Source organism: Gobio gobio, assembly GCF_949357685.1.
Source record: "Gobio gobio genome assembly, chromosome: 13".
Classification (NCBI taxonomy): Eukaryota; Metazoa; Chordata; class Actinopteri; order Cypriniformes; family Gobionidae; genus Gobio; species Gobio gobio.
In genome coordinates, this window is record NC_137106.1 from 24,920,590 (window position 1) to 24,938,921 (window position 18,332).

General features: G+C 37.7%; 1 protein-coding gene across 3 annotated transcripts; it reads left to right on the forward strand.

Annotated features, from left to right (window-relative positions):
- The first annotated feature begins 468 nt into the window (after positions 1–468).
- On the forward strand, positions 469–17,550 carry erich1 (glutamate rich 1). 3 transcript variants are annotated; one of them, XM_079833051.1, is made up of 7 exons: positions 469–516; positions 687–775; positions 911–1,042; positions 8,083–8,223; positions 10,123–10,485; positions 11,321–11,512; positions 14,235–16,494. In XM_079833051.1, exons 2-7 carry the CDS (start codon positions 757–759, stop codon positions 14,312–14,314), a joined length of 927 nt encoding a protein of 308 aa, XP_079689177.1. In that variant the 5' UTR covers positions 469–516; positions 687–756; the 3' UTR covers positions 14,315–16,494. The 3 variants fall into 3 exon arrangements, 2 of the variants coding, with proteins under 2 accessions (XP_079689177.1, XP_079689176.1); XR_013817755.1 differs by adding an exon at positions 17,416–17,550 and having other exon boundaries at positions 476–775; positions 14,235–14,364; XM_079833050.1 differs by having other exon boundaries at positions 469–775.
- The last annotated feature ends 782 nt before the right edge of the window (positions 17,551–18,332 follow it).

The following is an 18,332-nucleotide window of genomic DNA, read 5'->3' on the forward strand; positions in this document are numbered from 1 at the left end:
TCATGATCAATTTTCAGGAATGAAAACTCTGAGCGAACTTGGGTAGTTTGGGGTTAAAAGGGCTCAATTAAATTGATGACAAACCTAGATCAGAAAAATATTTGTTCAATCCGACAGGTGAAAATGTCACGCCTTCTCTCGGCAGGTAAGTGATGTAATGCTGAGCTCTGCATCCCGCGCGCCGCCGCACACAAGCTCGTGAGAGTAGTGTAGACTTTTTTTGTTTTCTTCCGCGCGTTTTAAGAAACAAGCATGCAGAAAATGCTGAACGTAGCCTACCTTCTTCCACGCTGACATTATAGGTATTCCTTGAGCTTGCGTCTACATGGTGAGGATGGCAACGAAGTTTTAGTGTGGTTAGCAGTCGCCGCTCGCCGCCCCGCGGGTGAAGATGCGGCGGTCCCCCCTTGAGGTGATGTAGCGCTTGTCCACGCCGCTGGATGGCGCAGTTCAGGACGCTGCACGCTCAGACGCCATCATGATGAGGTCGGAAATACGGGGAGAAGGAGCATGAGGGTATTTTCTTTGCAGTTTTATGACATAAATGTGCGATTTTACAGCTTATTTTATATATGCGCTGCATGTTAAATTCTGGATTCGTATTAAATTGCTAAAATAGTCTAAACAAATTTGGTTAACTTGATTTGCGCCTTATCATCCACTAACCCATCCACTGTTTACATCAGAAAAGTGTAATGGAGTGCAATTTTGTTTACGATTGAGGAAAAAAGTTCATGCTGATTCTCAGCCGCTGATATGTCTGTCAGAAAAGAAGGTAAGAAGAGATCATTGAAAAAAAATGTATGACAGTGACTACGTTCTACAGAACCTTGTGCTCTGCACGTGTTTTAATGTTGACACATTGTTGTGTGTGTGTGTGTGTGTGTGTGTGTGTGTGTGTGTGTATTAGTATTCCAGTCCAAGGTCCTGCAAAGATTGTATCCTGCATCCCAAGAGCAGAGTGTGCTGCAGCCTATTGCCCAGGAGCAGAGCTCACTAGCACCTGTAGAAAGACCGCCGTCCATCCCACCCAAAAAGTCAGGTTGGAGTTTGTTTCATGCTTAAGTCATCAAAGGATTAGTTCACTTTAAAATTAAAATTACCCCATGATTTTCTCACCCTCAAGCCATTCTAGGTGTATATGACTTCCTTCTTTCTGAATAACGCAATCAGAGTTATTTTAATACATATCCCAATGTTTCCAAGCTTTATAATGGCAGTGAATGGGGCTCACAAGTCTGGCAGAAGCTAGATATTTTACTTTATAACGTGTTAAATATGGATATTTTTCTTAAACAAATGCATCGATTCACTTAAGAAGACCTTTATTAACCCCCTGGAGCCATGGAGTATGTTTATGATGGATGAATGCACTTTTTTGAGCTTCAAACTCGTGAGCCCCGTTCACTGCCATCATAAAGCTTGGTAACATCAGGATATTTATCAATATATCTCTGATTGTGTTCATCAGAAAGAAGAAAGTCATATACACCTTGGATATCTTGAGGATGAGTAAATCATGGGGTAATTTTCATTTTAAAATGAACAAATCCTTTAAAGTTTTAAAGTGCCCCTATTATGCTATTTTAAAGGTTCCTAATTTTGTTTTGGAGGTCTCCTTCAATAGATTTACATGCATCCAAGGTCAAAAAACACTTTAATTTCTGATCATATACATTGCAGCATCACGGTGCCGGAAATCTGAAGCCACTCCTTTTTCAAGACCCAACTCTGCTCTGATTGGTCATATGGCCCAATATATTGAGATTGGGCGACCGCTTACAGCACGTGACGGAAACAAAATGGCCATTACTATATCTGAATTTCAGCTCCGGAAGCTTACTCAGCACTTGTATACACAATGATATAAACAGCAACAATGGATTTTTTTTTACCGTATCTATTCAAGCCTGAGTCCTCATCTTTGGAAGTGCATGCAAAGTGGATTTGCTTTCGCAGCGCAGAAAACATGACGAAAACACAAACCAAACTCTTCCAGGCCTCAGCTACAACTGCAGTGTTTGAGAATGGGTCAAAGTAGATGTTATTGGCAGGCAGCCAATGAAGACCATAGGCTGGAATTATGCACATTTTTTATAAACCTACATAGGTTTGTGCAGGAAATAAGACTGGAATTACTGATGACTTGTTTCAGGCAGTTTAGAACCGGTTCTTTTGGGAGACAAGAACTCCATTTCTCATGTACTTTAATCTTTGAAACGTTGCAGACGGTTTACATTCAAAAATAGCTATATACAATACACTACAATGAAAGGTAATACAACCCCTGGCAAAAATGATGGAATAACCACACTTATGCTGAGTTCAGACTGCCCAACAGGTTTTGCGAAATCGCCAACAAATGCCCGAAATCATAGGCAAATCGGTGCTCGTGCACGTGAGTGACAATCACGCAGAGTGAATTACTAAAGATGCGATCAGAGAGAATCGCAGATGAGTCGCCGACACCCCCAAAAGGTATTTGGCATGCTAAATATCTGGACCTGTTGGCAATTCAAACTCTTGCTGTTTGAAATGTGTTCTGACTGAAAAATACATTGGCGATGACCGACAGCCAATGAGAGAGCGAGATACAGGGCAGCGGGAGGTTTGGGGAGGAGTTATAGACCATAATATCAGTATTTTAATAGATATATTTACAATTCTATCAAACAGAAACAAAGCACAAACATTTGCTTGACCAGCCACAACAGTAGCACATTGCAAAACGCATTTATTTACCTCAAACTCTCTTTGCAGAACACAATCCTTGCTCCCTTTGTCTCCCCAACCATTTCCTCCTCCATAATCTTTTTTCTTTTTCTCCTTTTTGCTGCAAATCAGCGCACAGACAATTTGGACCGCAAGTTTCTGAACTGCAGTCTATTTTTAATTACAATTTCAGTCTCGCGCGAGAAATCCAGTCTGACGCTTGTGTGATCTTGCATTGTTTCCTTCTCACTTCTTGCGTGTTTTGTTATGAAACGTAGTTTGCGGACGGGACAGAGCTGTCGGCGATTCTTCCTCTTTTACAGTCATGCAGTGTGAAACCCCCTGTTGCCGATCCATCGTGCAGTGTGAACACAGCAGCAACTGAATGCTGGCCCAGATAGTCATGCAGTGTGAAAAGAGCAGTGATGCGACGAGTTTGAAAATCGTGCAGTCTGAACTCGGCATTAGAGGATGTTCACCCAGCTTTTTTACTTCATAGCAAACAAACAAATCACAGATATGACCCTTTATATATTAATATATATTATATATTTTTCTAGATCAAGTAGAGGAAAAAAGTATGGAATCATCTTTTAATTTCCATTTCTAAAACAAATACCAGGGCAAGTCTAAAAATGCTAATTAGTCAGCAGTTAAAAGGGAGCGCTTATGCACCTTAACAAGCTGTTATTGAAAGAAAACATGGCCCCAACGAGAGAGTTGTCAGTTGAAACAATGGAAAGGATTATAAGGCTACGTTTACACGTGGGCGGCTATTTTCATAAACGGACATTTCAACCTCTCCTCCGGTTTCAAAAATAACATCGTGCACACATGTCAGTTTTCAGAAAAGTGTTCATTTACACGTACCCGTGTATTTATGCCATCAAGAGCATGCCAAACCTGTAGGTGGCGGTGTAACGAGAAGCTCAAGCCCACGTAAGCCAATCAGAATCCCAAAAACCGGCGGCGCTGGCGGTGACGCGGACTGATTCTTCGTGTTGGAGGGAGAAGTTGTTGCAAAATTGCTGACCTCCGAGCACTCATTCATCTCTGCTCCTCGACATAATGGAGCAGCTGTATTTGCAAATGCAAACACATGAGAAGAGCTTGCACCAACATAAATGCGACTGCTCCTTTGAACGCTTCCATGATCACATGTAAACATAGGTCGCACTTTTGACGTGGGTGCGAGCTCTGGCACATAATGTGACGTTGGCTGCCTAAACACCCGTTTGTCTCAGTTTACATACAAACGTGCAAACAAAGTTTTTAGAAAGACTCGTTTTCAGAGGCGATTTCTCCGTTTGCGTGTAAGCGAAGGGCGCAAATGAAGGGAAATGTCTACGTTTTTCAAAATAACCATGTACATGTAAACGGGGCCTAAAACTCCTTCAGCAAGGAATTCCAACATGGAGTGTGGCCAAAGAAGTTAGTTGCTCCCAGTCAGCTGCGTCTAAGATTTGGTGCAAATATAAAATAAATGGGAAGGTTATAAAAGGGAAACATACAGGCAGACCAAGGAAGACGTCAAATCGTCAGGATAGAAAACTCAAAGCAATACTCCTTGAAAATACAAATGGGCGGAAACAGGAGTCAATGTTTGTGACAGAACTGTAAGAAACCGGCTGAATGAAATGGGATTTACTTATAGAAAAGCCAAACGAAAACCAGCACTAACACCAAAACAGAAGAAAACAAGGTTACAGTGGGCTAAGGAGAAGCAATCATCGAGTGTGGATGATTGGATGAAAGTGATATTCAGTGATGAATCACGAATCTGCATTGGTCAAAGAGATGATGCTGAAACTTTTGTCTGGCGCCGTTCTAATGAAACATATAAAGATGACTGCCTGAAGAAAACAACCAAATTTCCCAACTCATTTATAGGGTTGGGAATCGTGAGAAATTTTCCGGTTCCGGTTCCGGTTCCGCCTAACGATTCCGGTTCCGATTCCGGTTCCATTAAAATTATTAAACAAATAGTGGTAAAGGAAAAAGGCACAATACGCAACTCAAACAATCCATTTTGTGTTTATACTTTCTCTAAAATTAATTTACAGGTTGGCAATGTCAAAAAAGTCCTGTACTGTACATATATTACAGTATTAATTAAGCCATTCTTGCAACACATTTTTTTCAAATGAACACCTCTGAAATTGTCTTATTACATTTTATCTCTCTGTCTCTGAATAAAACCAAGTTATAAATTATATTTATTAGTTATATTTATTAATTAGTTGTATATTAATTTAATAGTAATTCAGTTATTCAGTGAACTTGTAAATAATAAATTGCAATTCAGCATTACAAAGGTAATTGTGCCGAAACGCTTACCTAAACCATGGTGACTCAACGGTTGATATATATATAGGTCTTTCACTATAAATCTGGTATAAGCCCTGAGGCTGAGGTTGACTCTGTGCTGTAGCAAATGTTTTGTCAAATTGCTAGTGCAGCCTCCTTTGCATGTTATTAACTCTTCACATGTGTTACATTTTGCTTCATTATCAGGCACGTGCAGAGGGGGGGGCTTTGGGTGCTCGAGCCCCTGCCCTTTTTCAAAATGAATCAAAAGTGCCCCTCTCAGACAAATATCAATGATAATATTGTGGTCAATAAAACTAAATAAATGTGATTATTATAACATGACAATGCATACAATAGTAACGAACGGCTCAAAAGTCGGACAATTTCTGTTGAGGCGTTGCCTTAACGCGTTGCTATGGGTTGCGTGCGTTTTGATTGACAGCTGATTTTCCACTGTTCGGAAGCGGCTCTCGAGCCAAATATGGTCCTTTCAGAGAGTGTGTGGCCTCACGGGAAAAAAGTAAACCAATATTTTTTTTTTCATCCATAATCAGAGCTAATGTGTTGATTTAATTACAAAGCTATATATGAGCTATTTATTTTAAAGTATTACACAATTCACCAATGCCCGTTTGTCATGTATATACACCAACCAATCGTGATCTGGCAAAGCAAGTTCAAATTCCATTGGGCGATGTGAAGCGGTAATTTTCTGTTCTTATTCATAAATCGGCTGAAAATTACATGGACAGACGAACTAACGTTTGTGGAACAATTTCCTGCGGTTTGGCTCATTTTATAAATTGCATCACTGACAAAATGGATTTTAACAGACAACAAACAAATCCCTGCACAAAACCACATCAGCAAAAGTCGCATTAATGGTAAGTAGTGTTAAATTCACTTGTGTTTATGTAGCCTATATTGATACATCATTTACTATTTCATGAAACTATCAAAGTTAACAAAACCCAAGTGCCACCGGCACCTACAGGCCTATTAAGTGAAGTGTGGCGAAATGGTTACATGAAAGGACTTTATTATATTACCATTTTTGAATATTATGCAGCATTATGAAATAAGTCTCTTATGTTTATCAAGCCTGCATTTATTTGATAAAAAACAGCAATATTGCGAAATATATTAAATAATGGTTTTCTATTTTAAAATAATTTAAAATATAATTTATTCCTGTGATCACAGCTGTATTTTCAGCATCATTACTCCACTCTTCAGTGTCACATGGTCATTCAGAAATCATTCTAATATGAGGATTTAATGTCAATGATGGAAACTGTGATACTCTTTTAAAGATTCTTTGATTAATAAAAAGTTAAAAAGAACACAATGTAATAATATTTCACAATATTAGGCTACTGTTTTTTCTGTATTTTTGATTAAATAAATGCAGGCTTGATGAGCGTAAGGATATATATATATATATATATATATATATATATATATATATATATATATATATATATATATATATATATATATATATATATATATATATATATATATACACATATACATATATATATATATATATTATATATATGTGTGTGTATATATATATATGTGTGTGTGTATATATATATATATATATATATATATATATATATATATATATATATATATATATATATATATATATATATATATATATATATATATATATATATAAGTATATATATATATATATATATATATATATATATATATATATATATATATATATATATATATATATATATATATATTTACATATTGCCCCTTTTTTACATTTGAGCCCCTGCCCCTGACGAACTCTCTGCACGGCCCTGTTCATTATCATTCATTCTTTGGAAATGAATCCATACTTGTGACTTTCTCTTTGCCATGCTGGTGGTCAACGAGAAAATATCTGACGCAAAACCGTGAATGTGATGCGCGAGGGCTTTCAGGCTGAACTGCGTTGCACTCCTGGAAGAGGCAGGCAACGTAATTAATATTCATGATGAGGTGAGCCAGGGTTGCCAGGTTTTCACAACAAAACACGCACAATTGCACAATCGCTTCAACCCGCGGACATGAAACACAGCCCGCGGCAACAGTGGAAAGCGGGAAAACCACGGACTTGGCAACACTGGCTGTCACTCGCTATTAAAGGATACGCTTCCAGCGCTTCGCACACACATTGCACCAGAACCGTTTTCGGAACCGAAACTTAGGAATTTCGCGCGGTTCTGGTATTTTTCAAAAATCAGTTTCGGTTCTGCATAAGAACCGGTTCTCGGTTCCCAACCCTACTCATTTATGATATGGGGTTGCATGACAGGTAAAGGACCAGGGGAGATGGCAATCATTACCTCAATGGTCAATGCACAAGTGTACATTGAAATTGTGGACACTTTTCTCATTCCATCCATAGAAAATGACTTTGTTGATGGTGAAGTCATTTTTCAGGATGACAATGCATCTTGTCACAGAGCAAAGAGTTTTAAAGCTTTTCTTCAGGAAAGGCATATCAACTCAATGACATGGCCAGCAAACAGTCCGGATCTCAATCCAATTGAAAATTTATGGTGGAAATTAAAAAAACTAGTCCATGATAAGGCTCCATCCTGCAAAGCTGATCTGTCAACTGCTATTCGAGAAAGTTGGAACCAGATTGATGGGGAACATTGTTTTTCATTAGTGAAGTCCTTGCCTCAAAGGATTCAGGCTGTCATAAAAGCCAGAGGAGGAGCAACAAAGTACTAATTGTGATTTTTATTTTTTTCTTGATGATTTCATACTTTTTTCCTCTTCTTGATCTGGAAAAATACATACCATTAATATATAAAGTATCAGTGACAAGTATGTTGTTTCATGAAGCCAGAATGTTAAGCTATTGAACAGAATGTTAAGCTATTGATTTTGTTTGTTTGCTATATAGTACAAAAGGCTGGGTGAACATCCTCTTAGTGCGGTGATTCCATAATTTTTGTCAGGGGCTGTAATATCCGAAAAAGCATAATGGGGCACTAACAGGGGATTTGACTGTTCATTCACCCTTTCTTTCTCTCCCTTTCTTAGGTAATGAGAAAAGTACAGCTGTACAAGGCAAAAAGCTCTACACTGTACTTCCTCCTCCTGAAGGCTATCTGATCACTAGTGGGGATGATTCTGTCACTGTGTCCAATCCAGATTCCACTGACTCTGAGAACAGCCCAGCCGGTGAGTAAGTGACAACCGTGTTCAACCTGATTAATGACAGACCTCTTAGGTTAAGAACATCGTCTCTTTTCTTTTTTTCAGTAGGAAATGGATACCAATAGTTATTTTGATCCAGTAATCCCCGCAAATGATCCTGACTAATTATTAGTCACTGCAGATTATATTAGCCTGTCTGTATCTTGATATCCTGTTTGATATTTTACTTTTGAATTATTTTTTATTTTAATTTTGCAACTCCTGTTGTGGATCCAAAGGGTTAAATCATTCGATTTAGTGGAGCATATTAGCCACAGCACCCAGGATAAAAAAAACCCCCTCAAAAATAACATCCTTATTCATCAGAAAAACGGTTTGTATTTTTCATATTTTCCACCGAAAGGAATCAGAGTGATATTTGATTTTCCCTTATCATTTGTGATATTTCATTGTGGTCCATTTGATGCATGCTTTTTCCTGCTTCCTGTTGTATTTATATAGGCTGGACAAGCCAAATCAAGGGTTTAAAAAAAATGAGGGTCTGTTGTAACATATTTTTTGGATACTTGTACGGTATTACATTGAATTTTAATGACACCCAAAATATTTAAGGGGGGGGGGGGGGGGTCTAATGCTATTTCATGCATTCTGACTTATTTACATTGTTATTTACAAAGAGTTGGATGCCCATGCTAAGCATGGCCAAAATGTAAAAAAATTGAGTATTTCTGTGCCAAATACACAAAAGTTTTGGAAAGTTTTTTTTTTTCAAGTATGGCCATGTATTGCGTCAAAATGGGTGGAATTCCTTGTATGGGCACTAATCCAGGAAGACCGCGCCCATCAATGTGCTTCGTTCGGGTTACGGGAGCTGTCGGCAGTGCTTTGTTTTTAGTTTTTTGGTCCCGGTCACGAGTCTACGAGTCTGCATTAAATGTCTGTGTTTTGTTGGCAACTGGCACGTGCGCATGTGTGTGCGCATGCGTGCGTGTGTCTCTCTTTAGCTCCGCCCACTGCACTCCTCCACGAGTTTGGCTGTTTACAGAAAGAGTCGGTACAGCTTATCTGTCTTTTATAAATCTAATAAAACTAAAGACTTTTTTGAGATATGAAGGATGCAAAACTACTCTGTAGGTACTCAAAATTAACATGATATTTTCTGAAACTGTGTGCGTTAGGAGGTGACATTGTTGCATCTTTTATTACATATTACTCATCCCACCATCATGAGTCTGTTGTTCAAGTGCCGTATTGTGGTTTGGCTTAGTGTGCATATTGTACCTCTCCCTTCCTTCACTAAAAAGCTCTGTAGATTTCCTCCTCCTACTGTCTTTTTGTTGCTATTGATCTGAATAGACCTGCAGAGCTGCAATAACTTTTACACACACACATACACACTCATACTGTCCATGTTACTGAGGCCTTTCCTCATCCCTCCTTTATTGCAAACCGGTCTCATTGTATGAGCTGTATGCTGATGAGCTGAATCTTTGCTTCCTGCGGTGTGTCACTCAGATGTGCGGTCAGTTTCTCTGCTCTGAATACAGATGAAAAAAATCAATAGCTCAGCACAACTCAGTGTGTTTGTATAGTCATAAGGAGCTCTAAAATCCTGAAGAAAACTACTGAAAGGGTGGAGGTGTGTGTGCACTATCTGGTAATTGCCTCTTATATAGCATGTGCACATTTCTTTTAGGAAAGAGTCTACCAAGACCATAAATGTAATGATGCTGTAACTGATGTCATTCGGTTGTTATAGTATATTTATTTAAATCTGTTCATGACAAATCAGCCACTTTAAACCTCTTTCTCCAGAGAATGGAGCCTGATGCTTGTCGGAATTAAAACCCCTTTGTAATAATACTAATACTGTGAGAAAGTCCATAATCCTCCTCACCAATGAGCTGTTTTTGGATCTTTCAGATACAGAAGACCATGAGTTGCATAAGAAGAGGAAAAGGAGGAGAAAGAAAAAAGTGTCTCCCATTACTACAGCCATATCCACCCCTCCAGCAGAGGGCACTGCACAGGGCAAGACAGATGCTGTACATCCCAGCGATGAAGGGGACGCTGGAAGCTCATTGAGCATAGAACGGCTCAGCAAGAACAGAAAGAGGAAGATGAAAAAGAAACGTCACAAAGAGAAACTCATCGCTCTTGGACTGGTGCCTCATGTAAGAGCTGTTGAATTCACATACACACAGAGTGGACATGGAAATTCAGAGGAGGTGCTCGACTTCCTTCGTACCACACAGGAGATCTACCTGTCTGATCGCAAGTCCTCTGGTATAGCATTTTACTGTACTTTTGTCACATTTTTCTATATTGAGCATAAATATACACTATCGATCAAAAATTTGGGGTTGTTAAGATGTTTTAATGTTTTTGAAAGATGTATTTGACGGTCACCAAGTTTACATTTATATGATCAAAAGTTCAAAAGAACAGCATTTATCTGAAATAGAACGCTTTTTTAACATTATACTACCATTAAAAAGTTTGGTGTCAGTAAGGTTTTTTTTTAAGAAATTTCTACTTTTAATAATAATAATAATCTTTATTTTATATAGCGCCTTTAAAACGTGCATCTCAAAGTGCTCAAAGACCTCATCTCAGACCTCCCATTTTATCCAGCAAGGATGCATTCAATTGATCAAAAAAGTGACAGTAAAGACATTTATAATGCTAGAAAAGCTTTCTATTAATCAAAGAATCCTGAAATCCAGACAAATATACACTGTTTTCAACATTGATAATAAAAAAATTTCTTGTGCAGCAAATCATCATATTAGAATGATTTCTGAAGGATCGTGTGACACTGAAAACTGGAGTAATGATGCTGAAAATTCAGCTTTTCCATGACAGGAATAAATTGCATTTTGAAATATATTCAAATAGAAAACATTATTTTAAATTATACAAAATATTTCACAATATTACTGTTTTTGCTGTGTTTTGGATCAAAGACATGCATTCTTGTTGAGCAGAAGAGACTTCTTTTAAAAACAAAAAAATCTTACCGATATAAAACTTTTGAATGGTAGTCTGTATTTTACTGTACATTATTTACGTTTGAATAAATCTGGCATTAAGACAAGTTGTATATTGCTACTCTTTTCAGGTTCCTGTGTAGAAAGTGGCCCTTCTCTCTCCCTCACTGCAGCTGAGGCTCTGTTCTCTCGTCTCTCTGGTAGGACGCTGCCCCCTGCTGAGATCTCCAGGCTGTGTGGACTCAGGGCTCTATTGGTGAATAATGAAGAGCAGTTAAAATCACACCTGCAAGAATTCAGGGCTACAAGCATATTGCCTGCAGGTTAGTGAGGGCGCTTGGACCTGCCATGTCTGAACATCAAGCATGTGTGTATTTGTTTTATAGTAAGAGTTGCGAACAATAGAAGACAATTCAGAGAAAGTAATATTAGTCACAATCTTTAACTTGTCTGTCTTTACTCATTATTTGATTTCACTACCAAAAGACTAAAAATGCCCACAAATACACAAGCTACTATCATTCAAAAGTTTGGGGTCACATATATATATATATATATATGGATGCATTATGCATTAAAGTTATAAAAAGTGATGGTAAAAACATTTACATTGTTGAAAAAATACATATTAAAAAAAATATATATATATATTTTCATCAAAGTATGTATGTTTCCACAAAAAATATTAAGCAGCACAACAGTTTTCAACATTGATAATAATAAAAAAAATATAGCTGCAAGCAGCAATACCGGGGCCAAGCGCAAATAAGAAGACAAGACATGCCAAAATGGCTGGGAGTGTCAGATAAACGGCAGCAATGAGATGATTTTAGGCAAAAAGGCTTAAAAATGCATTGTAGTCTATGGGAATTTCATGTTTTGTTTTATTATAGCGCCACCAAGAGGCACAATCCTACCATTTTTTGTGTGTCCTCGGAGTGAGCCCATACATGTGTGTGTCAATTTTGGTGAAAGTTTCTCATTTCGTTTTGGAGGTATAGACATTTATATGAAAAAACACGTAAAAAATGACTGACACCTGACTTTGATTGGATTTTACTACCCTTTACTATCAATATTTTGACATTTGGGCATTAGCATTTAGCTATCGACCTATTTTTCCGAACTTCTGCCGCTGGTCTCATCTCAATCGGACTAGCGGTTTCGGCGATATCAGCTAACGTTTTATAAGCGCTAAATTTCAACGCTGCACAGACCATATAGCGAAACCTGGCAAGTCTGGTATCGTTGGACTCGGCAAGGATTCAGGAGACGAAAAAAGTTGCTCCCATGAAAATAAGTCAATCACACCCAAAGTTATAAGCGTTTGAAGAAAAAAAAATCCACTAGGTGGCGCTGTTTCGAAACTTCTCAGGCTCCTACAGGGCATGTTGATGACCCAGACCGAGTTTCGTAACAATCCGTTCTTGCTTTCATAAAATACAGCATTTTAGCACATAATTCAAAATGGCCGATATGGTAAAATTGGATTATGATTTTTGGACAAGCGGTTCAGATGTTATAAGCAAAAATAGCATTTTTCGTATCTCCGGACCAGTAGGTGGCGCTGCGCCGAAACGCTGCATGTTGCCTCATGTCATGCTTGTGATGACATGTACCAAGTTTGGTTTGAATACGATAAAGTGTTGCAGAGATATAGCCTTAAGTGTGTTTTTGCAAGCGCAACATAAAATTTGTTTGCGCGTTTATCAAAAACTATTTGACGAATAAACTTGAATTGCAAGGTTTTTTGTCAGCATGGTCTGAAGATGATCTGGTTACATTTTTGTGAAAATCAGACTAACCGTCTAGTCGGTTAATTAAAAATGGCAGGAAGATTCTAATGATGGAAAATGACGTCATAGGGTGCAATCGAATCGTCTTGAGCCAAGGAATTTTGTTTCTAGCTAAATCTAATGGTTTCAGTAGGTACCTCCGCACCTTCGGTGCTTGGCCCATAAATATATATTCTTGAGCACCAAATCAGCATATTAGAACGATGTCAGAAGGATCATGTGACACTGAAGACTGGAGTAATGGTCAGGAATGGTGAACCTTCCATCAGAGGAATAAATTACATTTTAAAATATAGTAATATAGACAAGTTATTTTAAAATGTATTTTACAATAATACTGTTTTTATTTGTATTTTAGATCTAGTAAATGCCGACCCCAAACTTTTGAATGATGTATCATTTGTGTATATAAAAAAAATATATATATATATATATTTATATATATATATAATGTCTTTATTTGCATGACATTAACTAAATGCCATTCACTTTAAGAAGGTCATGTGACCTTCTACTGTTTCAAATGTTTTATTGTTTAATAATGCTTTTCACTATGCAGTTTACAACGTATATTGTGCAACATTCAGTACGTAGTAAACTAGTGTTTGATTCTCAACATAGCCAAAGTATCGATCAAGAAATAGCCGCAGCATACAAAGTGATTTCTAGGAAACTTTTGGCTTTATATACATAAAAAATAACAATTTGGTGTGTTTACATTGAATATGCTCATAGTGTTTTTTTTCTAGCATGACTTATCATGAATGTGTGTTTGTGAAGTCGGATTAGACCTTAATAAGATGATCAGTGTTTTAATGAGGATCTACAGGCACCCAGCGGACTCATTACATTCCGCACAGGTGTCCATGGTGACTCCTAAACATAGCCTCCATCTCCACGACAACCACAGGACATAACAATTATCCATTTTTTTCCCCCATACACCATTATTTCCACCAGTAGTTGCAGCAGGTTATTGACTCTGCTACTGGTGTGATTTCCCTCAGATGTCCTAATAATAAAAAATTGTATGGGGATGCATGCAGGTGCAATTGTGCATTTTTATTTTTATTTAGCCCTTATTTTGGGCCAGGTTGGTCCTCTTGTGATTTTAATCTCTGGCCAAAATATCAACCAAATCCAGATGGTTGGAAGCATAAACACATGATACCTAAGCAAACAACATAAGAAAACTCATAAACAGATTAAATATTACATTTAGGTGATCCTTCTCTTTCTTGTCTTACAGATGAGGTTTCAGTGGTATGCGCTCTTATTGAGTATTGGCTGACAGAGATTCTGCCCATACAGAGAAAGCAGAAGACATGACGTCCCCAGATTCAGAGCCTAAGAGGAAAACGACTGTGAATAACCAGCAGGTCTCTGATTGTAATATCTCATCATGTCTCTTCAGTCATGCTGTTTTATATTCAAAGAAATCAAGAAACTCGGGATCAAACAGCAGCAACAATTTGTATACCTTTTGAAGGCCCAGAATGATATATTCTAGTTTATCTTGCCTTCACAGTAATAATTACTAATGAAAACGATATTTGTACACATTTTCTGCTGCTCAATATTTTATCATAGGGCACCAATACATTCTCCGAGTTGTTCCAGAAAGTATGTTTCTGCGTTACAAACACTATTGACCGCTGGATCACTGGTCTTCCACAGCTCATTATGAGGAGTCTAAGGTTTAGCCTCTTAGCAGCTAATTACCTTAACATCAGAACGTCAGCAGCCCCTCATTGATCTCAGAGCCTGTTTAGACCATGACATTTAAGCTTTTACGCACTAGACTGCTCATTTCCCCAAAACAGAGCCTCATGGGCATTTTTTTTTCTCTCTTTCCTTCTTCTTCATACATTTAATGAGCTACTTTGGGGCATCGATGTGACAAGCCACCGTGACTATCAGTGTGACTAGAAAAATAAGTCTTAGTGCAGCTAAGATATTTATTAAGGAGAAAAATCCAATGTGTCCTTGTTTCCAGTGATTGTATGACATCCCTACCTGCATTAAGTGCAGTGCACTACATGATCTACATAGATCCATTTAAACTGATCCAATGGCTTATCCATGACGTCAAGGAAGGATGACTTTAGCTAAACAAGCATCTCTAGACTGCCCTGTTTGTGCTTATCTGAGATACGCAAGGCAACCCACAACAGAGGCTTTGATGCCATTATAGGATCACATGGATCTGGGTTAGCTCAGTGTTTTTATTTTTTGTATTGCTTCCCATTAGTTTACAGTGTTTAGAAATATGTCTGAGAAATGTTTTCTTATGCCAGCTGGAATATGGGGTGGACGACACAGCAAGTGTGATGGTAGAATTATAGCAGCTTAAATGAACAAAATAAAATTGCTAATAATCTTGTTTTAGCACTAAACGCAGCATATCATCACACTAAAGTCGCACTGCAGCTTTAATTCTGCGTTTATGGATCATATCCACTCAGAAGATGAGAGAGGCAATCCTGCAAAGAGGTGGAGCAAATATCTGCCAGTCATAAATACTTGGGAAAAGCAATTTCATTTAAACATACTAAATTATCTGCCTCTGAGTGAGTTGTGTTTGTTTAACAGGTCCTCATAAAGCAAAAGATTTGTCAGTCCCCAGTGAAGCCCTCAACTCACAGACTGATAAAACATTGTGAAGGGTTTATAGTACTGTGTTGGGAAAGACAATATTCTGCTATCCCCTGTTTACTATGTTCTCTACCCTGAGGCAAAACTCCAGACAGGTTGATTTCGCAGTGTAGCAACAAACAGATATTTAACTAGGTGAATAAGTGAGACGAAATGGTGGCAGAAACGGCTACAACCTACTGTCTTTGTTTCTAGAATCTACACTACCCTAAAATGTATCAAAAGTAACTAAAATGTTTACATCGTTGCAAAATATTTATATTTAAAAAAAAGTGCTGTTAAATGCTTTTTAACTTTCTATTCATCAAAGAATCGAACAAAAAGTATGTTTCCATAAATATATTAAGAAATATTAAGTATTTTTAACACTGATGACAATAAAAATGTTTCTCAGCATATTTAGAAGGATTTCAGAAGGATCATGTGACACTGGAGAAATTATGCTGAAAATTCAGCTTTGCCATCACAGGAATAAATTACATTTTAAAATGGAATCAAATAGAAAAGTTATTTTAAACCGCAATAATATTTCACAGTATTACTGCTTTTACTGGATTTTTATCAAATAAATGCAACCTTGGAAGGCATATGAGACTTCTTTCAAAAAAAATCTGACCTGAAACTCTTACAGTTGTGTAAATTAACTTTAAATATACTGTCTTCTGGTAGAGTTTGACTTCTGACCCCTCAGAAAGGTTGATGCCTCATTAAATAGTGACTACAAAGACTAGTATGGAATTACCTATAGTACCATTGTCTGTACTATAGTAATACATTCTTGGTGCATAAATACTGTTTGGCATCACACCATCTAATTGGTATATTTTTTTTAATAAAATATTTTGTTAAATGTCATATTTCTATATTACTTTCTTTGGTTACGTTTTGTGTTTGTTCTGATAATTGGGTCACCTGTGACCTGTGTCAGTAGACTTTATAGTCCTTTCCGGCTTTACACATGCCAAGCTATACAAGGATGTCGTCCTTCACAACAACTTAAACCTCACATCCCTTACTGTCGCCGCTGTCGTAATAGCTAGCATGTGTCTTTTGGTAATCTCATTGAGAGACAGACAGACAGATGGCGGCTGTCTATATAAGCCATGATCACAGGAAGACCACAATAGACATGCACTCCTGTCTGAGTGAGCTCTATCCTCTGTGAAGCCTCTCCGTTAGAAAGGAAAGAAACAAGGAACCAGAGGAAGAGGTAGTCCTGCTCACAAACACAGCTCCGAGGCCTAGTGACATACTTGACATGTTTTTTGGTCTCCCACGTTCTACTTCAGGATACATCCGCTACTTGCAGGTACTTTTAATAATCTGTCTTGACGTGCAGGTTATGGATAAAAAATTCAAAACGGAATAAAACATTTTGTATATGTATAATATGTGTATTTACACCTGAACTAGGGCAGAACTGCAGTGCTTAACATAAAGCTGATTGGATGTTGATGTAATGGTGAAGAATTGTGTTCTATGATTCAAGAATTTTTTACAACATTCCACATAGTGTGATTTCAATCACTATTATCTCAAATTAAGCCTTTAATTGGCAATGTAATTGGTCATTACATTAGAGAAATTTACAATCCTTTTTCATTAGAATCCAGTCATTATAGAATTATGATTCACATGTTTAAAGATTTCACAGCCAAAAGAAAAGTCATCATTCAGTCATGCAGGTTGAGGTGTTCCTAATTAAAATGTGACCTGAAAGTTAATGTTTGTCAGTTCATCACACAATATAACCATGTATTTGCACTCTCTTTCAGACATCAGCTGTGCAGACTGTGACCTACAGGGCTCACGATCTTGTAGTGCCGAGGGTCGCTGTTGTTCTTGGTGCTTTGGGTTTTGCAATGTCCGGATACAGCTCTCGCCAACTCACTATTCACCACCGACCCTCCACGCGCATCCTTCACTGGATGTCCAAACCCGCCATTAATGTTGACAGTCCAGGATCCCCAGCCAGAGCCCGTCTGGCTCCAGCCAATGCTGCCATGGCAGCCATCAAAAAAGATGAACAGGATCAACCAATCAAAAACACAGGTGACACCAAGCAGCCTGTGAAGACATCATAATGAAAAAGCTTCAGCCATACAAGGTCTTACTGTGCAAGATGAAGCATTAGTCAATAATTTAGTCAGTAGTGATTTGGAAAGTGCCTTTGTAGCCGGTTTACCCTGATTAGTTTGTGTTTGTTTATGAGGTTAGCTGCAGTTGCACAAATGGTTGAGCAGATCTGTATTAATGACCAACTGTTGGTCATACATTGAATTCACATGATTGTGAAAATTACTTGAATTATTTTTAAATCTATGATTTGATGTCATGCTTGGGTGTTGTCCCTGGTTGAGCGACATTGTGAATTACACAGAATGGTAATATTCTTAATCAAGCCCACATATAGGCATAATTTACACATATCTGTCAATGACATCCTGAGGACTGGTCTTAGAAATGTATTTACAGTCACAATATCACCCACTATGACGCATGTTTCCTAAGCCAAGCCATTTCCTGAAGATTAGTTCACTGAGTTTATTTACTAGGGCTTGTCAATGAGATGTAAACATACAGGTTGACTTTGAAGCTGTTTCACTCTTGTAGAGAGAATATGGCATTAAAAACAGCCCTTTCTATAGCACACAGAATGAAACTAATAATTATGATAATTGGGAGGATTGTT

Excerpts from the sequence above, each read along its gene's own strand:
- erich1 (XM_079833050.1), top strand. Across the intron at positions 1,043-8,082 it reads CATCCCACCCAAAAAGTCAG|GTAATGAGAAAAGTACAGCT; the intron begins GTTGGAGTTTGT and ends TCCCTTTCTTAG. Across the intron at positions 10,486-11,320 it reads GTCTGATCGCAAGTCCTCTG|GTTCCTGTGTAGAAAGTGGC; the intron begins GTATAGCATTTT and ends TACTCTTTTCAG.